Raw genomic sequence first — 20,610 nt, forward strand, 5'->3', positions numbered from 1 at the left:
ATATTCATCAAATAACAGAATGAGCTCTTTGCAGTTATGTATATATCCATTAGGCCTTTTTTTTTCCTGCTAGTAGTTTCTCAAGTGAATATGCTGAAGGATAAATTAATTGAAAGCATATTTTATATTATTTTTTGTGCAAAACTTGCTGGTAAGAATTCTTAAATTGACAGCATAGTTACAACAAACTTCATTTTAAGAGCAGAAGTGAACCAAGATGGGAAAAGAAAACATGCAACATCAGAGTAACATAACCAGTTAAAACTCACTAACCAGAGCCAGTTTCAATTAATCATAATGAAAGTTTACAGATCAAGAATTATACACCAAATAATTTCATGTCAGGAATCAACTACCATAATCTATGCATAGATTATTTGCAAATATTTTATAGAATATTTCTTAAGAATAATTCACTCAGCTGCTTCACCGAGTGTGCTACTTTCATACAGGAATTTCATAGTGGCATGAAAGAAAAGTGTTTGCTTTTGAGATACTACAAATGCAACAGTTTTTCTTTTTTCTTTTTTTTTCTTTTTTCTTTTTTTTTTTTTTTTTTTGTTCTTCAGACTGAGGTGACTGAGATCTAAAAAGCTGAATTGCAAGGAATATGTTAATGAAAATGAATACACATACACAGTCAGTGACATGTCATGCTGAGGAAATATATGTCTAAGTTGGATTATCTAAGGCTCTTAGAATGTCAGATTTGTTTAGTTTTTTCTTACTTGCTGTGCTCTACTCAGTAACCTAAAGCAGAAAGCTTAGCATTTAAAATGAATAGTGTATTTCTAATCTCCATCCCAATTAGTCACTAAAAGAATGGAGATAAGAATTAACAGCTGCTGCTGTTTCCAAAATCTTGTACAAAAATAGATCAATATGTCCTTCTGACAGTCTCTAAAATCTTGAAGAGTCTTCTGTAAATTTCTCTTTCTGTTTTTCAACAGAAACAGTCAGTCCCCATTGCCAAGACCTACCTCTTGGTCAAATCCAAAGATGAATTAAGTTTTCATATTACCCTTCCTTGGAATGTCTATTCAGAATCCATTCCGTCCTCTTATTCAGATTTATTTTCTTTTTTGCAGAATGAAACGCATTGGCAGTGCAAACAAAAGTAGAAATTATGAAAAATAATAACAAAATAGTAACTGATCACCATTTCAAAGGGGTCTGCTGAGATGTTATCTACATGCACAGGACTCCACTGTCATGTTGGGGTAGACCTTAAGAACCACATTCTTATTTTCATCAAAGAATAAGATGCTAAGAGAAGACATTTTGTCAGGAACACAGCAAGGCTCAGGAATGCCTGGGACAACCCCAACAGCTCTCACTATACTTTGGATGGTGGCATGGTTTGAGGGCTTCAAGGCCTGCAAGAAAAAGATAAAGCAGAAAACAAAAATGCACTCATTCCAAAACAGACCCATGTTTCCCAATGCTTTGGAAAAATCTTAGCTTCTTGAGGAGAGGCCCTGTGGAGGCCAAGTGACTGTCTAGGTGTAAACGATGTCTTTTACTCGGGACCGTTTCCAGTTGCCATCGCCGTACGTGCTTAAGCCAGCCGCAGGCTCTGCAGGCCACTGGATGTCACTGTTGCTCCACAACTTTCATGGGAACAGGGCAACCTCTGACTTTCCCTGAGACATGCCTTTCTAGGAAAACACCCATGCAACAGGCCTTGAAACAAGGCGTACCTGTAGGTCAAGGAAGTCTCTTCCCATGTGAAGTTAGTTACCTGCAGGCTGCAGTTTAGTCATAAAACTTGTATGACAGGAGTGAGGCAGTCAGCCTCATACTAGTAAGCTGATTCACTAGGAGAGCTAAATAAATATACCCTGTATGCTGTGAAGCTAGTCTGATGGAATGTGGGTGCATCAGGAATAACAAAAGTGGATGAGGTATGTACAGAGGAGAGAATGGCACTGCTTTAAACCATTGTGTTAATTGTGCCAGTTTCCTGTCTTGCAAGGTTTTGTTGATTTCTTTATTCTTTCCTGCTAAATAGCTCACGTTGTTCTACTGTAAATTTGACTACGTGCATCTTTCTTCTGTAACATACACCATCAGTGACATTACTGAATAACAAAGCTCCCAAATCCCAAGTCAGTTGTACGTCATACTACAGTGACATTTTGCTCCAAAGGACAGGGTTTTCTGCCTTTATATTCATGTAAATAGGAACGTATTTTGGTTTGTTATAAGTAAAAAACAAATCTGACTAGTCAGACAAATGAAAAATGAATATATTACATTTTATCTCTGAACCCTCAAACCCTCCTAGAATCAAATATCTGTAGTAGTTATGGTAGGTGAGCATGAGAAATGCACAAAACATACTTTTTAGCCTAAGGCTTTTTTCACAAGAGAGAAATTTTAACAATGCATTTGAGAGCTCCACTTACACAAACACCCTGGGAATCACATTGTTCGATACGGTCAGTCAGATGCACTAAGAAATATATGGAATAGGATCATTTGGGCCAAATTTGCAATCTGCAGTTTTGCTGGTGTGAGAGATGATTTGTCCCTTGAAAAATCGGTGATGAGGATTAGATATGTAACTACCCCATTTGTAAGTCCTAACAAACTTGCATGCAAAAAGCGCAGGAATAACTGTGAGATTCTGGCTCACTGTATCATTTTTGTAGCATATCAGTACATTTTGAGGTATCTGCTTCCAGTTCTGCTGGCAATACACATGAATGTCTAACCTCTCCCTGCTTAAGACAACTTATCTCACAACTAATGCGAATTGCATTTTTCTTCTTTCTTGCAGAGACAGATGTTCTGTAATTTCCAACAGAAATGAATCAGAACAGACGTTTTCTGTATCATGCTGTTGAAACTAGTCTCAAATGAGAACAGGAACCATTTGACACAGAACTGGAAAGGATTCACTTGGGAGCATTCAGCTCTTCTGTACACACATTAAACATAATCTGAACAGTTTTCCTCCTTCTGATAAGGAACCTATCTTGCATGCAGACGAGCTGAGGAACTTTTATTTGTTTGTTTATTTTTAATTCAAGAGCACCTATATTACTCAGCAGTAGTTTATACAGATTTTTATAGAGTTTGTTAGATTTGTATGCAATTCAAATTTTTGTATAAATACTGCTTGCAAAGGGATGTGAAAGCTCAAGTAGCATGCAGACTCATTCCCTTACTCCATTCTAATGGAGCAGACTCCACAAAAGTCATCGGGGCAAAAATTTAGGTCTTCCAAGCCTTCTGATCAGATGTCAAAAGGTTAAAACAATATCATCTAAATTGGATTGACATGCTATCCCCATTACCAGTGGAACTGGAATTCAAAAAAGGTTTCAGAATACCTTTTTTTCAGAAAAGGTCTCACTGGAAACCTTAATTTATCTTCAGATGTAGATTCTGTACCACTGGTACCGTTTCTTAAAGAGTGCACATTCTTTTCTCCTTTTTTGTTTTCTACTCATCGAGTTTGAAATTGTCAGACATAATTATACTGTACTGAAGAGCAGACCAGCGATTCACTGGTTTATGGCACCATGCCATTCTGTAATGGCTGAAGTTTTGATACAGCTAATCAGTCAATCTGACTGGGTGGAGTTTTAAACTCTTCCTTGAGTTCCCTCTTTGGGCTGGGCCCTGAGCTATGTTACGTCCCAGGGAGCTGTTCAGAAGCAAATATGCTTTTACGTACAGCACTCCTCTCTAATATTATTCACAGACCTTGTGATATCAGTGAAAATAGCCTAGATACCCCCTGTCATTCTGTTATACATGAGCTCAGCAAGAAATGTGTCTATTTTATGTGGGTATTTTTTGATAAAGAACATCCTCCGTACTGACTTGATGCCTGTCATGAATACAGTGCTCCTGGCCTTTAAGGTGCAATTTTGAGGATAACTAGCCTTGGCATAACTCTGCTTCTGCCAATGGGGAATTTAACTGGGACCAGAGTAAAGCCCAAAGCTGAGTGCTTTTCAGAAAACCAAAACCCACCCTGGAGTACTCGACTGGCATTATGCCCTGTATAAGTAGAGGGAGAGTTAAGTCATCTTTGCCTCAAGGCTGCATATGCTCTGTCCAGCACATGCTAATAAAAAGCAGGCAAAGATTTTCTATTAAGAGAAGAAGAGGGAGGGGAGGCCGGGAGGACCAGTGGGAGGGAAAAACTAACTCTGAACTGCCAAATCTGTGAATGAGTCCAGCTGTGGCTAAGGCTGCACCTGCTAAGCTGCATGCGTCCTTGGGAGACTTGCTACCCTGTTGAATTTCATTAGAGATGTATTAGGAGTGGGGGCAAATAATGTCAGTTATGAGCTTTCATTCCTGACCTGGGAAAAAATCTGCCTGGCCTGTATGCTCTGTGGTGTTCTGCAAGCCCAGCACATGTGGATCTGACAGCAGTCAAGCCAGCTAATTGAAATCAGGGAAAGGGTAGGGCTGCAAAATTTGGAGGTGGAGAGGGAAGAGGCACATCTGTTCTTAATTGTCCAACAGGTTGTCAATTTTAGGAGCTCGCCCTCAGCAAGGGAACATTATATACCCATAGGCACAGATTAGTGTGTAATTGCCTGATGGTTATAGTATTATTTTGCAAATGCAGTCCTATTAGTAGCACCAGATATTATGTATGGTTCAAGAATAACACGTGGCTCTGAAAGACGCTTGTTTCATCTTTACATATATTTAGTTTTTCATTTTCACTGGAAAACAAGGTGGGGTTTTTTACATGATTAAAAAAGTGCACAAAAAGAAGTTTTCAGAATTCCAGTATGAACAGAAATTTACCAGTTGCTTTCAGGGAACTTGATTCATGACAGGGTTTCAACTACCTAACAAACTAGTTCTCTCTGTAGTACATGGCAGCAAGTATTAAGCTTTACAATGTCTAAATAACTATAACTCTCTGCTTCTATATTCCTCACCCAACCAAGTGTAGGCAGTTTTGCACAGAAAGGTGGGATCATGTCTTTTAGCAAGAGTTCCTGGAAGAAAACTGATGTCCTAGTTAAGGCACTGGTAGGCTTGGGCTATAGGCTTAATTCATGACAATCAGACCTTTTGATTCATCTCAGAGAAGTCGTTTAATTTTTGTTTTATTTGCCCACTCATCTCCCCTTTTTATTTCTTGCCTTTTTCTACTGCAAGCTCTTCGAGAGCAGGGACCACTGATTGTGTTGTACATGCCTATCCCAGATGGAGAGTAGAGGAGTGAAGAGGAGGAGGAGGAGGAGGGAGAGATCTCCCGTGAGACTGCTAGGTTCAGTTACAATGACAGTAGTAGCCAATACTGCGAGTCTACTCACTTGGGTGGACAAAGTTAAAATATAACCTATCAGAGGTCTATGCTACTATTTGCAGCAAAGCACAACCTGCTTTTGGCAGAAATAAATTTGGCTCTGCATATTAGAAAATGTTTTTGTGCAGACTATCATTTTTTGGGGGAAATTAGCCAAAGATGGACAACTCACAGATAAAGCTGGATCATTTTTCACCCAAGCAAAATACCTGTTAACTATCCTTCAGCTGTATGCACTCTAAGTACCTCCCTGTCATGCCTCCAAGTTTAACCTTCAATTAAACTTCATTTTACCTCTTCAGAACCACTGGTACTAAACTGATCTCAGGGAGCTTTACTTGTAGGAGCATTTGTATAGCTCACTGTGTTTATTTCCAGAGATTTGAAACTACTGTGGGAACTAGGCTCTGAGTTTCTGGAGCACATCAGGGATTTCTGGGTGCAGTTACTAACAAAGCCCCTATGTAAGGAAAATGACCTTATTATTACATTGCCTCTTTATTGTTACTGTGCTTTTGGTTTCTGGAGTTTTGTGTGTCTCCCTAAAGATATTTTACCCTTTTTGCTACTAGAGAATCCATATTCTCAAAGCCTGATCTCGACTCCTTGAGAGAGACTTGATTTTTGTCTCAGATTAGGAATTTCCCACCAGCTCTAGCAGGACTAGATTCCAGGAGGAGAAGGCAAAGACCAGTAACAAGTGCTTCTAAAACAACTACATTCAAAGTGATTTTGGAAAAAGCCTTGTTTGCTCTACAGCACATTATCAAGCATTTTTAGGTTTGATCTGTATCTTCCTGAAGGCAAAGAGAGTTCTTCCCACTCGCTTTGCATCAGGCATAGGCTCACTCAAAATATATGATATATATTCAGTATTAAGAGAGAGCTTTTCCTGAAGCCATTTCAGTCTCAGTAAGTAAATACCTATTTTGCATGTCTGCCAAATATAAAAAAAGCATGTCAAATGACTGGAGTGGAATGGTTATGCTCTAGGAAATGCTAGATCCTGGGAGCTACTACCTCAACTATCATTTACTTCTTTGAGAGCTGAAAGAACTGGAGCTGATAATCTTGGGAAATAGGTACCTAAATACTTTTGGGCTTACACTGAGACACCTTCAAGCCTTTCTGAGAAGTTGCTACACATTTTTTCCCTAAGTTAATCATAAACACATACGAACTTCACTGAAAATGACTTCCAAGAGAATTACTGCTTGTCCAAGGCGTATTTTACTGTTTTCTTTCTACTGATGGTGGCCCATAGTAGGCTGCTCATTTTAAGTGAAGTGTATTTTAGGGGCCAGGGTCACCTGACATAAAGAAACCTTATTTTTGTGCACTCCTTTGAATTAAAATATCCAAACTGTTCCGGTATCGCATACCATTTTTTTCTGAGCGGGTTACAGTGAGACCAAAAGCCCTACTTTACTGGAATTTCCTGCAGGCATTATTTTTTAGGGCAATATTAAATGCTGCATCCTATTTTCAGGTTTTGGTAGGTGCTGGGGGAAGCATGCCACTAATAATGAGATTGGGCATTTGATTTTAAGAAGCCAAGGATATCCATCTAAGTCATGAGGCCAGAATAGCATAAGCCTTTCTTGCAAATCCCATGGAAGAATCTAATCAAAACTGGAGGGTATTTTGGGAGTCAGTTTGCCAGGATCTATTGCCTGTGGATCCACTGCATTTGTAGTTATAGCTTAGAATGGCCTTGTGTGGATACCACAGTCCTCTTTAGCAGGTGTTATTCAAGTGATTCATTCAGATCTTTTTACATTTTGAGCATCACAACCACTCCTACAGCTCCACAGACTCACTCTTTCACTGTAAAATTAATGCCTCATGAGGCACACATTTACCCTAGAGTGCGCTATCCTGACTGATGCCACTTCTAGTTTGCCAGCAGAGACTTCATGGCATAACTACTACTGTCTAACAATATAGGACAGACCCAGGAAATTGTTTGTTTGTTAAAAAGGTTAATAACAATCTCACACATCATTAGCACTATTCAGAAAGTGTTTTATAGCTACTTGGTTTCTGGACAAAAAAAATATTCATATGTAGTTTTTTTTCCATTATCTTTGCAAGTCTGTCTTCATACTAACTCTTTTAACCACTATTCCTTGTAGCACAAAACATGAAGATATAACTTATCTATACTGTATTCTAATATGTAATAGGAGACGACCATGATTTTACTGATATTGGGAAAAAATGCATAGTTTATAAAGCCTATATGAGTATTCCTGCTTTATAGTGATGGGATAGTAACAGACAGTGTAAAAGAATCAATAAACACCGTACCTTTGGAATTGGGAATTGGCATTCTCCTGAACAGTAATAGGCATCAAAGGATTTAGGGGAAATTATCCACTCGCTCCAACCGATGTCTGCAAAATCCACCTTGAGGTAGCGCCGGGAGCAGTACCTTGGCTCATTCCACTGCTTTCTCCTTGCCTTCTTCAAGGTTTGTTCATCAAACTGGAGAGTCTGGCTCTTCTGGTGGTGATTTTTCCTCTGCTTTTTCTTAGTCTTTGTCCTCTCTGCCAGCTGTGGCTGGAGGGTTTTGTAGGGTTTTCTGTCTTCCCATCTCTCATCCTCGTTGTACTGGTATTCGGCTCCTGGAAGCTCATTATTCTGCAGTGGCAACAGGACATTTGTGGAGCGTTTCCGCCGTCGCTTGCTGAGGCTGCTCTTTACATGTTTTTCTGTCCTGGGAAAGATCCTCACCAGGGGATTACGGTGCCCTTGCAAACTAGTGACAACACTCTCCGGCTCTGAAATAGCAGAATCATTGGCGTATACCAGAATGTAGGGTTCATAGCGAGAAGGTACCCTTTTCCACGGGTGATGGCTACTCAAATCCATTTTGACACTGATCAAAAGCTCATTGTTTTGTTTTGCTTCATGCAGGACATGAGTGATATCCTTCCACTGCCAAGAAAGGACATCCTGGTAAGCAGTGGAGACATTTATTAGGAAATGTCCCAGACTCCGAGTCTGGTTCCTAACAGAGGGAAAAGTCCAAACTGACAGATGAATCTGAATTTCAGGTTTCCTGTGCCTGTGATGAGAACAGTCTCTGGATTGAGAGCAGTTCCAACTAGCGTTCAGCAGATCACCAATATAATAATATACTGCAGCTGACAAGATATTTTCAGACTTGGTGAGTGAGGTTAAGTTAAAAACATATAGCTCCTGGCTTCCAGGGCTCCCTAGAAGAATAAATATTTACATAAGAATATGGGTAATTCAAAGTGTTAGAGACGTCTAGTCCTTTTGGACTAGATGTGTTACTTTCTATGTTATACATTAAGTTCAGAGGAAATTTGCATGCAATATTCTGGGAGCAGATTTAGGCCTCTATTCAGAATGATGACCCAGTTAGCCAACTAGTGGTTTTAAATCACATGCTTTCTGTCTGGTTCTCTTGCAGTATATATCTCCATCCGGAAATATTCATGTATTTACCACTGCTCCTCTGAATTCAGCAAATAAACTTGGTCACAGGATCACAACTTGGTAAGAGATGCATTAAAGACTGTACACATCATCTGTAAACTTGAGCAATACCAACGTAAGGTTTTGCTCTTTTCTTCTTCTTCTTTTTTAAATGTCCCCTCTTCCTCCTCTCATCCTCTTCCCCTGCCACCCCAGAATGAATCTTAGATGATTATGCCTGCCTTGGTATGCCCTGCCTAAAGAATTGTCTGTCCAAGAAAAATGGGACATCAACAGCACTGACTCACACCTTAGTCCAGACCCAGCTGAAGTTTGAGAAAGACTCGCATTAGCTTTATTACACATTGAATTGTTCGTAAATGTCCATTATACTGATAAGCCACAGTCATAAACAAAAGATTCACTTCATTATTAGTGACTGTAGTAAAGAGGAAAAGTCTGGATTCCAATGGGGTATGATTCTTAGTGTTGCCATAGCTCCTTTAAAGCCTCCCCCCTGCTCCTCTGTGATCATCTGGGCTCCATCTACAAGATAGGGACTTCAGGGGCATGGGTGCATTTATTCCTAGCTTCTAAGTTGTGAAAGAGATTCTTAAAGAGGGACCTAATTATTAACACTTGTTACAGCTGCATACATATATCAAGATGCAAAATGGGTAAGCAAACAAAGAATTGAATATTTGAAAAGCTAAACCAAAAGACCAGTTTAATTCCTGAGTTACAAACTGAGGTACAAAGGATACTTCCACATAATACTAACCATGTCCCCATGAGAATAAGACCAAGTTATTGGCCCCTCAAATGGGCAGTGTAACCTTCACATGCACAGTTCATTGACCAGAGCCCTTCATAACCACAGGGCTGGAGCTGGTCACAGTAGCAAGTATAAATTACTAACAACAGCATTTCCCACAAAGAAATATGGCCTGCTTCTGAAGACATGGAGAGGAGAAATACCAGGTGAGAATCATTGTTTAATCATTTTTAAGGCTTGGATATCAGTTGTGGAGAGAGAGAGAGAGACAGATAGACAGAATTCATCATTTGTAATGAGCTAAAGGCACACAAGCTTGTCTAACAGCCTTTTGGCTGAGTTAGATACTGATCATAACATAAGTTTGCCTCTAGAATAAGCAGGCCTTGGGCTGCTTCAGTTACATGAGGTAAATTTAGTCATTCCACCTAGGATGTTTAATTAATTTTCATGATAGTCAGAGCTGCCACACAAGATATTTACTAGTGTAGCTGGAGATAGATCGACAGTACTACAGCAACCCTGATAACCAAAAGAAAGCATTAAAACTAAATGTTTTGGGGGAAGGGAGTATGCTGGGGGGAGAGGAAGGGGTCAAAATGCACCCACTTGCCTCTGTGCAAAAGGAAATAAGCCAAGGAAAATACTTCATCGTGGTCAGGATGTTACTGTATCAGTTAGGAGGGATGCAGTGGAAAGTGGGATTTCCACAGATGTGAAATTAGAGAAGTCAACCTAACCACAGGTATTCTGCACAAACCCAAAGATGCAATCATAACACAGGCCTGATCTGTGAAAACACATGGCTGACTACTTTAAACCCCTGCAGGGTGCAACAGAAAGGCTTGGGGGTGAGGCTTAATTTTTATTTTAAAATTTCCTGGTTGGACTGTGTTTATATCTGTCCCTCAGAACAGGAGAAATATAGATACAAATGTTAAGGTGCTATTGAGAGCTGTAAAACTAGGCTATATGGAAAAGTCAAATATAGTAAAACAAAGGTACGCTCTACAGCCCCCAAAAGGGCTGGAAACAACCCAACACATTAGGAAAACAAGGGAACACTAAGTTAAATGTTTCTTTGACATCATGGCACATCAAAACCCTTTCCAGAGGGTGAAGAGAATTTAGAGTTTACAGAGTTTGCAAGTTTTGAGAGTTTTGTTTGCCCTCCCCCTTTTTTTGTTCCAAGGATCAGGCAGACATGCCTGCGGGGTATGGAAGAACAGCCTCGCTCACTTCCACTAAGTCCTCTGCCCAAGCAAGTGAAAAAAAAATAATTTCCAGTACTGATCTTTCAAAAATTTTTATTGCTTTATGTTCTAGGTGACATTCTGGGCTTCCAGGCTCTGACTGGCAATATCATATCTGGTAACACCATTCAAGTGTGCCCATCAAATGACCATATTGATCCTCTTCCTTCCCAGCCCTTCCCAAAAACCTAAGTGGCTTTTTTAAAAAAAAAAAAAAAAAAAGAACAACAACAAAAAAAAAACGGTATTTTGGAGAACAAAATGTATTTTAAAAAAGCAGGAATCAACTCACTAGAAAGACCGAACCCCCCTCCCAGGTATATCATGTGCATTGCTTCTTGAAAGTAGGGAAAAATCATCACATGCTTTCCACACAAATGGTGGGGTAGGAGACCAAAAAAAAAAAAAAAAAAACACCCTACAAATCGTCTAGGCAAGACAGCCTTATTTATTCACTCAGCCCAGCCTGACAATGGATCACATAGGTTCTGACAGGTAAGTTTCCAATAGCTGAAAATTAACATAACAAATCCATCCAATTTCTACCTATTACTTATTACTGGGAAAATAGATTTTCCATGGGTTCAATCCTACTTTTAATTTATGAAGCCCCAAAGCAGCTATTTATTACATTTGTAGCAAGCACATATGAACACCTGATCTCTGCTTGGTTTGTAATCCCTAATATAATAAGGTTAATATATAATTTGGCAGAGCATTAAGTCCATCAGTCTTAGGTACTAGAATTTATGATGTCTCATGCATGCCTATTTATGAAGGGCCTTTTTTTTTTTGTATCACTGTTGTATGTTGAATCACAAGTTTTGATTTTCACTTTTAATAAGAATTCCATTTAACAAATACTGCCTGTTCTAAATCGACATATTGTAGTAGAACACAAAACAAGCTGCTTTTGTTTATAAAGAAACTTCAGCTGGCATAAAGCTGACACAGGAGGAATATATACTTTTGATTAAAAGCAAAACCCAAAAAGCTACTCTCAGTACTTAACTACACCAAAATCTAAGTGCTAGCGGTAGGTGGAGCTATTTTCTTACTGAAAGACCTCCATGCTCAAACAGCTCACAAAAGTTTTCAAATAATTAAATTTGCAAAATGCATTGTCATCTTGAAAGCAGTTATTAGCAGCCAGTGCAGATGTTCTATGGATTTGCTGGGACTCATCTCAGAACAACACAACTGTATGACTTGGGTTTCTGTCGGAGCTTAGGACACTGTGTCAATTATATCCTTTGTGTGACAGTGATAACTAACTCTTAGCAGTGAACTTAAATGCGCATCCCCCAAGCTACTAATTACCCTTAAGAATGCCAGATACATAAGGGGAGATTCATCTGTTAAACACCAGTAAATGCAGCTTCTCCTCAGCAAAATTCAGTTTCACAGTGAAACTTTAGAAACTTCAGCCTCAAACCCAGAGTACACAGACTGTTGAAGATCCCACAGTAGGATAATTTGAACTATTAATGAAGGAGGTATTGAGTAGCATCTAACAATTTTATTGCAAAGCAGGAAGCTTTCCATGAGCCTCATCCAGCTTGCTCTAATGACTGATGTGAGCTGAGATGTTAGTCTTTATAATTGCTTATGCAGATTGACTGATTTCCCCCCTTGCCAAACCTGAAGAACCCCAAACAAACAAAACCCCAAAGCAAATCCAGCTAGGGGTTTAGCAACTCTAATATCCTGTAAATGTTAATTAAAAGATGTTTCCTAGGATGTTATCAATACCTCAGTTTTAAATGGAAGGGAGGAGGAGGGTGGCAAACTACAGAGCAAAGTCCTTTGACAATTGCTTAGCAGCCAGTGGAGAGACCAGGAATAGAAGCCAGACTGTCTAAACCCAGCTTAGGACTCCAGTCAGTTTGCCTGCTATAAGAAGAGCTTTAAGGTCTTATACTTAACAAAAATCTACTTGCAACACAGCCCTCTATTTGTCTAGCAATTAAAAAGAAAAACAAAAACACTTTGCACACTGAAGGGGGGGGGGGAGAAAAAAGCAGTGGAAGATCATGGCATCATAATAGCTTTTTCTCTGTTTTCAGTATCTACCAAAATGTTGAAACATTAAACATTTGTAGCAGCTTTCTTTGTGCTAGTTGCCCAGGTGTAAAATGCTCAGTGGCCCAGGTGTACACACGTGCTCTTTGAAGTATTTGATGCTGAAGTGTGACAACTCTGAGTGATGCTGGACAGAAAGTCTCCTTCTGCCTTGCCCAGCTCTTGGGATAAGGCAGCTGTGGGAAGAACTTAGGAGCCCTGGGTGTCCCTGCACTGCAGGCAACAACTGGGGCAGAATTGCAGGGGGTGAGAAGCACACAACAACACAACCTTACTGCCTGTAAAAATTCTGTTTTGTATCTCTGGGCATTTGTAAGTGGTAATCTCACACACACACTCACACCAGTGTACAACGCAATGCAGTGGCAACTCAATATTACTGTTGGAGTAGCAGTAACTTCCCTGGCTCATTTTTTATCCCTCCCAACTCTGTAAGCAGCAGATTTCCATTAGAGCACTTTTAATTGAGCCAGTCTTTTAGCCTTTACTTAAAGAGAGTTCTGTTAACTCAGCTTTATTCCTGCAGTACAAAACAGGAAGTGCAGAAGACTTCTCAGCAACAAAGCACATAAGGAGAAGACTTTTTTTTTTTTTTTTTTTTTTTTTTTTTTTTTTTGAGGGGGGCGGGAAGCAAAGGGAAAATATGTGGAAGGAACAGAACTATATGCAAGGAATACATTGGTAGCTTCTAGATATTCTGAGGCCAGAGTTTATCAGCAATCTCCTCTCTTCTTAAAGGAATCACCACGTGTTTGCACAGCCTGCCTGCTGAGGAGTTTTGAAAACCAAGCTCTGCAGCACAGAGCTCTTTGGAATTGCAGTAGGTAAGACGGGCATCAGTGCACTTATAGTATTGCCTGCCTATACCATGTGGAGGTTTGAAACAGCAGCTATAGGTTGGTGCAGCAAAGTACTTCACACAAAAAACATTTCAATTCTTGTATTCATGCAGAATGTAACAGGGAGCCAAATGCAGCTAGATGAATAGGCTACAGACTGAACTGGCCTCCTTAGTCTGTATAACTGTCACATGCAAGCTATAATTCACCTGTGCCATCTTGCCTTTCTTAAATGAAACCCAGACACCCAACACCATGGCAAAGCTTGCACTGGGCCAGGGCTACTTCCCCACTCTCTGCTAGAGGGGCTGACAGATTTCACCAAGGGAGGGTGGAGAGAGGTACAGAGTTTTCAGGTCTAGAGCAGAAATACCTTGCTGTGTCATGCAGGTGGTCATCTCTCTGACACCATCTCAGGATGTGCTCTCACTCACAAGACAGTAGTGTTACAGCTGCCACTGCATTTACTGGTGGCTTAGACCATCACAGCACTTGAACCAAAGTACTTGTACCTGCTGAATCTTCAGAGGCGTGGCCTGTGCTTCCTCACCCTCCCACAATAACCCACAACACTGCCTGTTACTGTAACTAGTACTAAAAAGGTATTTTAAGAAAAAGCAGCAGGTCTGTGGAGAATGACATCACCAGCATGAACATATTCATGTTACAAGGGGCATTTCCAAGCATCAATAAGCTGGAACAGGTCCACTAACATGTGGTGTGTTTACCTTTATAGAGGATGCACTGACATTTTTATGAACTGCCAAATCTATCCCATGGGTGAAAAAGGATGCAATAATGAGGGCTATTTAGTTATATAGTCATCATTAGCCATCATTTAAATGAGATATTAAAGTGGTGCCCTTGTGCCAGTACACAGTTAATGTATCAGTGTTTCCATTGTAAAATCATGTTTTTGTGGGTTCATAGCCCAACTACGAAAGTTCATTGAGAGCTGGAAACGGAAACAACTTGCAGGCTGGGAACACAAATTTGGGAGCTAGGTTTCTTCTTTCCTCACATCTTTGTTCTTACTTGATTGCTACTTTCCCCCTTATTAATTTGAGTATTGCAGAAGAAAAAATACAGAATCCTGTCTTTGCTTTCTAAAGAACATAAAACTTTGGGCCAAATAGATTTTATTAATTCTTTCAGCAAAACAGCTAAGGTTATAGCAGCTAGTAACTTGACATACAAAAATAAAAACTCATCACCCTGATTAAAGCCACAATAACTTAAATAAAGAACTTTAAAAAGCAGTGATTGTGCAGACTCACAGACTAACTTTCATGCAGATTTTATGCTACAAAAAACACAAATATGTACACTGCACATGATAAACGTTGCACAGTGATTAGTGATCTATTTTTCATACATTTTAAGTAGAAAGGGCGTAACAGGTCTGAAAACTAAACATGGTATCAAACCAAAGGTAGCATACGCTAATGAGGTAGGATAAGAAGCATCAGAAAAGTACATGAATCTGCGAAGGGGCAACACAAAAGGCTGACATTTCTCCTTGCAGTCCTGATTAATTCCACTTTACTTGCCAGAAATAGGTTGGTGTCTGAAGACCAGACTGTGTGTGCAGCCTGTCCCCTGGAGAACAGAACTCTTCACTTGGGGAGCTACGTGCTCTAGACGCTGTGACTGACCAGAGGCTGCAAGCACTGTTTGTAAGTGTGCGTGATAGCATAGTGAGAGACAGAGTGACAGAAGCCAGAAAACTCAAATTCTGGGTCTGGTCCTGAGAGGCCAAACCTACAGATACTGTCTCTGCCTTAGAATTAAGTTTGCAGAGTCAGGCATGAACTGCCTAAAATAAAACTTAACACCTTTCAAGTTCCTTCTGCCAAAAATCTAGCATGATGCTCCTGTTTGCACTGTATGTATAGGGTTGTATCAAAAAATATATCCCACACCCTCCCCTGCTTCAACTTCAATGTTTTAAAGCTATTTTTTATGAAAGACCTTTAATGTTACTGGAGCTGAAAAAGACTAGAATTTCACCCCTGCTGTTTTTTTTCAGTCTTATGGCAGTCAGTGACTAGCTGTTTTCCCTGTGCAGTACTTGGTTTCCCTTGTTTGAGTGGGCGTTTCATACCGCAACAAAGGAAAGAAAAGCATTTATAGAAGAGGACAACATAGTTCTGAAACCACAAATATTGGCCCAGGGCAGGTGCAATACCTAGAATTAATTGAAATTCAGTCAATAAAAAAAGAGTTTAAAGCAATTTTTGACCGTACAGTTTTACTGTAACATCATTAGAGGGACCCTCCAATTAAACTTGAGATTTGTAAATGACTCATTTGCAAGACATGTTCCTTTAGCAATGCTATGATTTAGAACTACTTTAAAACGGAAACTGAAAGTCTTGTATTATGAGCTTTTATCTTTCTACTTTCTGTTTTACATATTCCAGGTTGTATCTTTCCTCCAAGTCCAGAGCCTCAGAAGCTGCAGATCAGCACCCCTCTCCAGAAAGCACTGATGGTAAGCAATTTATACCAACAGAAGATCTGGCCATCCAGTGCTTTTGCTAAAGAGCAGGAGGAAAAAAAAAACAACAAAAAAAACATTCATGGGCAGAAACTGATGTACAGGCTTGATCATTGTTTAACAACCTGCTTACCAGAAGTGTGAAAATGTTCAGCTATAACTCACGTATTGGCCTATCCTCCTGCTAGCTTTCATTTTAGAGTCACATGGGATGGGAAATCACTGGCTATTGTGGTACCTGCAGACAAAGACCAGAAAAATCCTCTAATTGAGGATTTCTATTTAAGCAGAAATCACTATGAAACCTGGCCTAAGTAAGACAAAGGCTGCTGGTGTCACCCCACAGATATCCCACAACATTGTACTTGTAGCCTTACACAGCTGTCACAGAAATCAGAGGCTGAACATCCTTTGACTCTAATACATAAAAATAAATAAGAGAGGTTAAGTCAAAGAAGGAAATGGTGCTGGAGTATAACTGGATAGGCTATAACTGATGTATATCCTTAATACACTTAAAATGGATTTCAGGTTTGGGGATTTTTTCACCTTTGTGATGGGCATGGTCAAAGTTCTCATCCTATGCCCTCAGATGACTGAGCAACAGAAAGACAAACGTGCATTTAATAGCTGTTAAGATGCTTGTTTTCATTATTCGCTCTCTCATTTTCCTTTCTGGTTATCCATTGTAAAATTAGAGCTGCCATACATGACATCTCTTCTTTTCTTGGGCTAAAAGACAGAGAAGCCTTTCAACAGATCCTACCAGTTTTTGGCCTTGTTATGCAACATGATACCTTTATAGGGTCCTGAAAATTTAACTATTGGATTCAATGAGAAATCTAGGAAAGGAGCTTCCCTTGTGGTACATGCTATCAGTGTACCACAGCCAGAAATCCTTAAGGGGAGAAGTGTGGACTTTCATGCATTTCCATATGCCTTGCCTTTTCTGGTCAGCCATATTTGAGTTGTGTTTCTGAAAACAAACAGTTTCTCTCCTGAAAATATATAGTTAAGTTGGTTGGTTACACTGCAAAATGAAATAACTAGAGATTTTCTTTATGGCCTCTTGCTGTAGAAGTGGGAGAAATTAATGGATTTTTAAGAAAGTTCTGCTCCTCTCAGATATAAAGCTGTCTCCTAAAGGGTTTAGCAGCTCAGGATTATATAATTTGCAACAGCAACATAATTGATTTAAGTAATACAGTCATATCAAAAATAAGGAGGGAGCCTGTGGGAGACCAGAATTTGCAACCAAGGAGTTGCAACATTCAAAGCAGAAAATTTGGAAAAAAAAATCTCAAAAGGAAATACTATGGATGTGCTGCTTCCATTGTAGAACGAGCAGAGCAGACAAGGAACAGGGAAAAAGTCAGAAACTTTCCTTTTCATTCCCTGTTCTCACCTTTCACTCCCCTCAGGGAACATTCGATCTAAGGTCTTTATGGAAATTCACTTCCCTGCCATCAATAACCATACAAATGAGCTGCTGCAATCTGTGGGGAGAAAAAGACAACAGCTAACTGGTTAAATATTTTGCATAAATACTTATAAAAGTGTCAAAAAACTTATAACCACTTCCAATTTATTGCTTTGGCACTTGAACTGTGAAAGTATTGGAGACGAAGGAAAGGGATTATTGAATGGTGTGTTTATAGGACTGCTGCCACCCAACGTCAAGTAAGAGTATAAATATAATCAGAAAGACCACAGAGATGGGATTTCAACCAAAGGCCTTCTAGGTTTAGAACAATAAATATCTTCAATCAGATACGCTTAAAGGAGCAAGTATCACTCAGTTTAGATTATGTTTTTCCTTTTTTTTTTCAGTGAGGGCACTGTTTATTTCAGAACAAAACAATATATATTAGACTTGAATATAGAGAAAACTAGTCACATTAGAAGGACAAGAGAATTCCTTCCACACACAAGTTCTGTGGGAGCAGCACCTGGGGAGTCCCAGCTCTCTGTCCTCTGAAACCAATGTATTTAAGGCTTCTGCCTCCAAACCCTCTGTCTTGTACAGAAATATTTGCAGTAACATATGATAGAGAGTGTTTGTAAACTGAATCTAACATGCCAAAGCCATTCCATTATTCATGGTATTTGATCTCTGCACAGCACTGTCCTATAATAGACACTGTTGCCTTTGAAGGATCAGAAGTAATGACTCCCAGGGAAACCTAAGGAAAGTTTGGCACCCAGCTCTCATTTAGATTTCTGGGAGAGGAAAGAATTGGTGTAGCTCTCTGAAACTTGTTGGTATTGTCAGATGATTGTCAGTGAAAAAGCTGCTGTGTTAATCCTTTAGTGTTATGAAAAATAAGAGACTGGCAAATCAGGCTGTTATGTGTGGCACAACAGTTGCCATACAAATAGGAAGTTCATTGGGATGCTGTAGATTTGGGAATCATAATCATATTACAGTGATGGTCATGTTAGGGTTCTGGCATTTACACTTAGTCCTTGCTGTAGTTGGGCAGACAAAAGAGCAGGAGCAGTCTGCAGCGATGCAGAGCTAAGACCAGGTGCTCTTCCCTTTTTGCCAGGGCACGGTTGTTTTGGGATGCTGCCTAGCAAGCATGCCACGTTCAGTGCATGGCACCAGGACACAGTTCCCCCAGGGACCCACAGGGTTAGGGGCCGTACTCATGCATGTGCATTGGAGAACCGAGCATTTCAGCCGTCCAGGGTATCCCACCCCACCATCCTGGCTATGAGCACACATCATTTCATAGACTAAAACTTGACTGCAGTGGTTTTGGGACTGATTAGCAGTTCTAACATTCCCTTACCCCCACCTCCTGTAAATATTCTTTTATGAAAAGTGTCTTCAAACTTTTCACAAATCTACCTGTGCATGCCAGGCTATAATCAAAGCTCCAGTTAGAATGACACTGGTCTAAGTGCCATTGCCAAATATGTTGAAATGCACTATTTAGTATGCATAAGCTGTACTTTGACTCAGATCTTCTCCCATTTCCTCTGTCTACCACTACTGGAACCAGCGTTTGAAAATGAGCACTCTTCACAGTTTAAACGATCCACAAAACATGTTATTACTCTATTATATGCAAATGACCTCTTGATTTAAACAGAAGCTACACATGCAGAGCACTGATAAAAGGAGACTCCAGAGAGCATATAGTAATTAGCTCATTTCCCTCCCTCATTTGGTACTCTAGGGGAGGGACGATGCATACAGAGTTGAATAGATAAGACAGTAATTAAAAGTATGTGAGACAATGTAAACATTATAGCAAAAACTACACCAGTATTGCTGGAAGAAACATTACTTTTTTTTGTCCTTTTCTCCCTTTTCCTCCTTACATGAAGTTCCAGGGGGCTAAAATTTGCTGTATCCCGCGAGACAGCTTGCCCCTCCGGTCTGGCACTGCTCGCAGAGGTGCAAATAGCCCCTTACCTTAACTCGTGCAGAACTGAAGCCTGTTTCATTTGCCTCCACGCTCGCTTGAGAACCAGCCGCTTCGGCAGCTAGGGCAGCTGGTCGCGGCGCAGCGGCCGAGCTCTCCCGAGCCAGCGCCTTTCCCGGCGCAGCGCCCCGGCCGCGGGGCGGCCCGCGCCGCCTTCGCACCGCAGCTCCCCCGCGGGGCCCGAGCCCCGCTCGGCCGCTGCAGCCCGCCCCCGCCGCCGGCTGCGCCCGGGCGCCCGCAGCCTCTCACCCCCCGGCACCGGGGCCGCCGCCCCGGCGCGGCGCCGCCGACTCACCTGCTCCCAGCGGGCGGAAGCCGCGCACCGTGTTGCCCTGCCGGTGGTGCAGCGCGGGCGGCGCCGCGGGGTCCCGCGCCCGCGGGGCCGCCGCCTGCGCGCCGCGGCTGCCGCTGTACTGGTCGTAGAGCCGCAGCATGTGCTCCGACACCTTGTCCCCCGGCTGCAGCCGCTCCGGCCGCCGCCGCTCCTCCTGCTGCCGCTGCCCCAGGCCGTAGTCACCTGCCGCGGCTCTCGCCCGGCCGCCGCGAACTCCTCCCGGGGCCGCTCGTCTCCTCAGCCCGACCCGGCGAGCCTTCAGCACGTCCCCCAGCGCCAGGCACAGGCAGCCCCAGCCCAGGCACAGGCACAGCACCCAGCGGGCCGACCCCACCATCCTGCCCCTTCCGACCCCGCCGGGCGGGCTCCGGAGCCCCCCTCGAGCCCGGCCCGCAGGCAAACGGGCGGGACCGAGACCCCCGGCGAAGTTCGCTTCGGCGAGATACAGCCCCCGAGGGCGGCGGGGCGGAGACGGGGCTGCGCTGAAAGATCGCGGATGAGGTTTCCTCTTTGGAAAAAAGAAAAAGGAAAAAAAGTGGGGAGGAGAGCGCCACGGTGTAAACCGCCCGTCCTTCCCGGTGCTGGCAGCGAAGGTGTTTATTTCCCTTCCCGCGCAGGTTGTCTTTTGGCGAGAGGCGGAGGTGCTGCTCCCAGTG

The 20,610-nt window shown here is 41.5% G+C and overlaps 1 protein-coding gene across 1 annotated transcript; it reads right to left on the reverse strand.

Moving 5' to 3' along the window:
- Positions 1-1,184: 1,184 nt before the first annotated feature.
- On the reverse strand, positions 1,185-20,291 carry BMP3 (bone morphogenetic protein 3). Its single transcript, XM_062575098.1, has 3 exons — positions 19,916-20,291; positions 7,601-8,511; positions 1,185-1,376 (listed from the first exon to the last, which is right to left on the reverse strand). Exons 1-3 carry the CDS (start codon positions 20,289-20,291, stop codon positions 1,185-1,187), a joined length of 1,479 nt encoding a protein of 492 aa, XP_062431082.1.
- Positions 20,292-20,610: the final 319 nt, after the last annotated feature.

This window comes from Rhea pennata, chromosome 4, assembly GCF_028389875.1.
Source record: "Rhea pennata isolate bPtePen1 chromosome 4, bPtePen1.pri, whole genome shotgun sequence".
Taxonomy (NCBI): domain Eukaryota; kingdom Metazoa; phylum Chordata; class Aves; order Rheiformes; family Rheidae; genus Rhea; species Rhea pennata.

Coding starts and splice junctions, on each gene's coding strand:
- BMP3 (XM_062575098.1), bottom strand. CDS start 20,291: ATGGTGGGGTCGGCCCGCTGGGTGCTGTGCCTGTGCCTGGGCTGGGGC. Junction 8,512..19,915: donor CTTCCGCCCGCTGGGAGCAG/GTGAGTCGGCGG, acceptor TTATTCTTCTAG/GGAGCCCTGGAAGCCAGGAG. Junction 1,377..7,600: donor GCCAATTCCCAATTCCAAAG/GTACGGTGTTTA, acceptor TTTTTCTTGCAG/GCCTTGAAGCCCTCAAACCA.